The sequence below is a fragment of the Panthera tigris genome, chromosome X (genome assembly GCF_018350195.1).
Source record: "Panthera tigris isolate Pti1 chromosome X, P.tigris_Pti1_mat1.1, whole genome shotgun sequence".
Lineage (NCBI taxonomy): Eukaryota > Metazoa > Chordata > Mammalia > Carnivora > Felidae > Panthera > Panthera tigris.
Window position 1 is genome coordinate 103785090 of NC_056677.1, and position 5418 is coordinate 103790507.

The 5418-nt window shown below is 41.3% G+C and overlaps 1 protein-coding gene across 1 annotated transcript; it reads left to right on the forward strand.

Moving 5' to 3' along the window:
* Positions 1–1845: 1845 nt before the first annotated feature.
* Positions 1846–3819, forward strand: PRR32 (proline rich 32). The gene is made up of 2 exons (XM_007085434.3): positions 1846–1993; positions 2820–3819. The coding sequence occupies exons 1-2, from the start codon at positions 1974–1976 to the stop codon at positions 3697–3699; spliced, it is 900 nt and encodes a 299-aa protein (XP_007085496.1). The 5' UTR covers positions 1846–1973; the 3' UTR covers positions 3700–3819.
* Positions 3820–5418: the final 1599 nt, after the last annotated feature.

The window sequence follows — 5418 nt, forward strand, 5'->3', positions numbered from 1 at the left end:
TTCAATAAACATTCATCTCACAAAAACTAACAAGTAACGAGGCAAAATCTGAGTTGGTATCCATAAATTTATAATACCTATTATGACTTTGGAAAATTCTTGATGACATTGATTTTGTTACTGTGTCCAACTATTTGGTGTCTATATTATACTTCAATCTCATGGAATCCAATTAAGATGATGTTTTTACTGAACAGACATTTCTAGGTTAAACAGCCAATGATTGAAATAACTTGATAGGCATAAAAGGTTTGTTGGGGCTTCCTTGCCATTATTTGGGAAAAAATGCATAAACTATGTAAATATAACTTACCAACTATTAGGCATTAGCCCAAGTTGCATTTATCCCTCTGACATAGCAAGTGTTCAAAAAGCTTTAATGCTCCACCACAATTCTATTGCCAATAACAAGTTTTCTTTTACATTAGGACAAGGAAATAATAAACTGAAGAAAAATATAATCAAGTTGGGGAATCAAGAAATTTCTTAATAGTGAACCATGCTAGGCAAGTGGATAGATTCTTCCGGGAGGAGTGTTGGAAACACGTTACTTTCATCTTTCAATGAGATTGAAAACAACAACAACTCAATAGTGTACAGACAGGGACAAGGCACCCTGGCAGGAAGATGTGGACTTAGAGACCCAAAAGGTTATTTCTACCATGAATTGTGTTGTTTCACAACACTGAACATTCCTCTGCATTAGTATTTTATACTTATCCACTACACACATACATGCATACACAAATACACACACATTCCATATATAAATTGAAACACATGGTGTTTGAGTCTGTTATCTTTCTTTAAAAAAAAGAAAAATATATATATATATATGACTGTTGAAATATAACAGCATGTTCTGATATTGGAAACAATAAAAGATTTTAGGGTCTTTAAAGCCTAGTCTGAAAGGCACAAATCTCAGGTAAATTTAAGGAAGTGAGCCAAGTTTATGGCTTTATCTTAGAGCAAGATTAGTAATCTTAGATGAGGATATGGCCTTTGTAATTTCAGAGCAATCAATCTATATATCAATGGCAGAAAATAAAAGCTGGGGAAGTGTACTTGTTTAAATTGAGGGAAGTAGATGAAACTTAGGTTGGAAGAACAGAAAGTGTCTTATGCAAAAAAGTTACAAGGTGAAATCTGAGTAATACTCATAAATGTATAATAGCTGTTATGCCTTTTATTCCCCCTCCCACTTGTAGAGAAGTTTACAGAGCTGTATTCCAGGAAATAAAACACACACACACACACACACACACACACACACACCAACATACAGAGCCAATAATCTAGAAAGTAGGTTGAAGGGAAAAAAAAAACATAAATTGAGGGGCTAAAAAACAAAAGCTAGTATGATTCTTAGGGGGACTTTTCTATAATGCTCTTTTTGTTTGTTTCATCTTCACAAGAAAGACAGATTGAAAAGCAATTTAACCCCACAAACTTCTGTTCCCCACCAACTATGCATCTTCAAAACTCGAATTTAAATTAGGAGACTAAGCATGGTACCTTGCTCAATGTTTGTATTTCCAAACTCTAGGAAGAGACGTGATGGTAACTACCTTGCCTAACTAAAACTTAAGAATTCTCCATAAAGTATCATGTCTCCATGATTCTTCTAAAATCTTGAAATGATTTGTCTGCAATTGGGTTGATTTAGTGAATGCTCTTACCATCCACCTACTACTATGCAAAAAGGAGTCCTACATTTAGCTTCAAAGGAGTGTCACAGATTTATCCCCTCCCCCCTTCACTCCTTTTCTCCCTCCCTTCCCTAGCAACTGCTAACCTCAGAAAGAGAACTCCAAATCTAGAAAGAAGCAGTTGGTCCCTGGCTTCATTCGAGTTGCCAAGCTGCTCTAAGGCAGAAGCACGAGTCGTCTCTCCAGACCGAGTTGGCCTGTGTGGGCGTTCAGCTGATTTTCTCCATCACCTCAGGGAGGCTTTCCTGACCTACTTTCTCCATGGCTTGTATTGAAAATGTGTAAGTACAAAACTGAGTTTTGTTTAATTTTGAAGGCAAAAGGCAGTTTGAATTGTTTTCCTGTGTAACTGGGACAGGGACAAGTGGGTGGAGGGAGTGCAGGAGGGGATCGCAGACAAAAACTTGCAGGACACAAACTCAAGTACTAAAAATACTGGATTTAAGGGCGGGGATTTTCAAGTGTAATTTTGAAACAAAAGTTGAAATCCTTAGTTTAAACAATTGGGCTTAAACTTGAGGAAATTCATACTCTAGGTTGTGGTACAGGTTGAATGAAAGACAGTTTTAAGAAAACTCGGTGAAAATGTTGAATGATACTTCATTAAAACAAACTGGAGTGTTCGTTAACACAAATAACGTTTCTTCTACTTCTGCGGAGAGAAAAAAAAAAAAAAAGTTTTCACTCACAAGACTTTCCAAAACACTCCTGCCACAATCTGAATGCTGGGCTTTAGTGGAATATAGGTCCTATCGGGACTGGAAGGAGCTGTGTTTAGTATGGCGAACCGGCGCACTGCAGACTTATTTTAAGAAAGCTCTCTGGGTTTTCTCAGCTTCCTTACTGCCTTGAGGAGGTGGGGAAATGGAGAATGGGGTGGAGCCACAAGAAAGCCAGAAAGGGGGAAATTGGGTAGTCTGCCTCTTAAAGAAGCCACCTGACATGGTGAAAGTGGGCTCTAAAAGTGCTTGCTGATTACACGTGGGAGGAGATCGGGCGCTCCCTTTCCCCTGGTATATACCAGCGAGTTTAATCAATCACATGTTTCAGGTATTGTCTGGCCACCAATCCCATTTTTATTGACTTATTTATTTCTATTTTTTCAAGCCTTGGAGGGCATGCCCCTTCACCCAGAGGAGTAGTTGCAGACGAGTGTGGGATCCGGGAGCCACGCCCTGACGACATGTCCCTCCAGTGTCCGAGTTCTCTGCCGAAAGATGATGCAGAACCTTTGGGCCACCATCGTGTCCTGCTGAGACCTCCTCTTTATGTGCTGACCGACCTGGCAAGAGAGCAGCTGGAGCGCCCCTTCCAGACCGCGGGAGCCTGCATTCCTGTCGATAGTTCGAGATCTCACAAACACCCCTGTGGGTCACCACCTGCTGTTGCGGAAGAGTCCTTAGCAACAGCAGAAGTAAATAGCTCTGAGGGGCTGGCAGGCTGGAGGCTTAGGGGAGAGGATTCTATTAATGTGCCCCAGGATTTCTCTGGCAGCACTCCCCCACTGATGATAGGGGGCGCAAGGGTCAGCAGTGGGGGCACCGAGAGAGGTGGCAATAATGCGAGGTTATACGTGGCTTTGCCACAAGGTCAGGGGTTCTTTCCATCTAGGGGTCCACAAGTAAGAGACCCCCTTCATATCCCCACCGTTAGATCAGGGGTGATGATGGAGCTGCCTTCAAGAAATACGAGAATGACTGGGAAAGAAAGGCTGGCTCATGTTTCTTTCCCACCAGGAGGCCTGCGGCACCCTGTGGAGAACTGGCCAAGGCCTCTCCCATTGTCTTCCAGTACTCCAGGTTTACCTTCTCGCCCTACCGCTCATTGCTTTATACCTCCAAGACCTCCAAGTTTCAGTCCATTTCTTGCTATGCCTATTGCTTTTGCTCCACCCCCAATATTTGGTCCTCCACTGCCTTCTTATTTTGCCAATTTTCCTTCCTGGGGTATGCCGGCTCCTGCGCCCTCAAACAGAGAGAACAACTGAAGACAAAAAGGAAGGAGGGGAAAAAAGGATTGGGGGAAAAAGTGAAAATTACTCATTTATGTTTTTATATTTCAAACCCCTCTACCCTCTTAGACTCTGTTTAGCACTAATGTGCCTTACATGCTTGGAGATTCAATAAAGATTCTGAAGCTTGAAATACTGTGATTTCTTTTTAAAAACATCACCCTGGGAGCCTAAGCCTTGGCTTTTGTTTTTTATCTTTAAGGAAATTAAAGCATTAATGTGCTAGTGCTAAGTAGCTTAGTTGAATCCCTAGCTGTGGCTTGCAACCCTGTGACTAGAGGAGAGGGTCCATTGGGTTCTTGCTAGGCCAAATCTAAGGTGGGTAATTCCTACCTGCCTAAGGCTATGGGGGTTGCTCAGAGCAGTATTGATAAGGTACATAAAGTAGACCAAAGTCTATATAGTAGAGGAAAATGCACAGAGTAAAAATAGCCAGATGAGACTGAGGTGAGAGAAATAGCCAACATTTCACAGCCAGGTAGAGGCAGAACCAGGCTGAAAGATGAGGAAAGAACAGAGGCATGGGAGATGGGAGAGTTGTAGACCATTGCTTCAAACTTGAACTAGCTTGCCCCTCAGCATTACACTGTTACTTAAGTACATGGTATATACAGAGTTGGCTTAATAAAAGTCCAGGAACAAGGTGGAACAGGGCTGGTCCCTTCACCTCTCGGCCTGAACACAGAGCTACTATCTACTCATAACTTTTAAACACAAATGAAAATATTTTACTCAGGAGATTTTCTCAGATACTGCTGTGTTTGTACTCTATAATGTGCTGCAGTGCCCCATTATAATGACAGTTCTGAGAGATTATCACAATGCCTGGATAGGAGCTTTTTCAAATTCAAATGACCGGTATAGGCACAACATGCAGAATGGAAAGACCGTCATTCTAACTACGGTACAACCCAATTCACTATGTAGTAAAGTGTCACTATCTATGAATAACCACTAAATTAGAAATGTCTTTAGGTGATGGGTCTTCAAATAAACATTTTTCATGTCCAGAACTGGTGGTGTAGGTGATGTAAGCAGTTAAAGGCTGACACAACCTATAGATCCAAAAGGCACCTTGCCTATAACCAAAGCCATTGATGTATTTTTAGCACCAATAACCGGTTTGTTGCTACTCCGACACGAAGGACACATGGATCCATAAAGGGTTTTGTCTCCATTTATTTCATAATAGATTGTTTAAATTTACAGGTGGTAGTGCAAAGCTTAGAAGGAGCATCTGGTTAGTGCTTGCTAAAATTCCCTTCACTCCGTATATGTCCTAAAGCTGGCACAATTCCATCAATTCACTGTGGTGGCCTGAGCAGAAGTATTCAGCAAATCATCTGACAGCTGCTCACTATGAGGTAGCTTAGTCTCAGCGTACCAAACACTTATTGAATTTTCAGCCTTAATGAACAGAGGAGTTGGGCATGCTTATAATCATCAGAAATATCTTTTGAGCCAGATGTTAAAAGATATTTTGACAAGAAATCAAGTTGTTGTGTCAACAACAGTGCTGCATCTCTGGAGAGTTGCCAAAAGGTGTGGTAAATGACAGCAGGACAGGATAAGTTTTCCTTCTCAAAGGAAGTAGCATGGTAAAGGCTCAGAAAGACTACTCACAATTACAGCCATCCATGATAAATTTTCTGTAACAAGAAAGGGCCACCAACACAATCTGCTCTTTTTCAACCC

Excerpts from the sequence above, each read along its gene's own strand:
- PRR32 (XM_007085434.3), top strand. The coding sequence starts at position 1,974 with ATGGCTTGTATTGAAAATGT. Across the intron at positions 1,994-2,819 it reads ATGGCTTGTATTGAAAATGT|CCTTGGAGGGCATGCCCCTT; the intron begins GTAAGTACAAAA and ends TATTTTTTCAAG.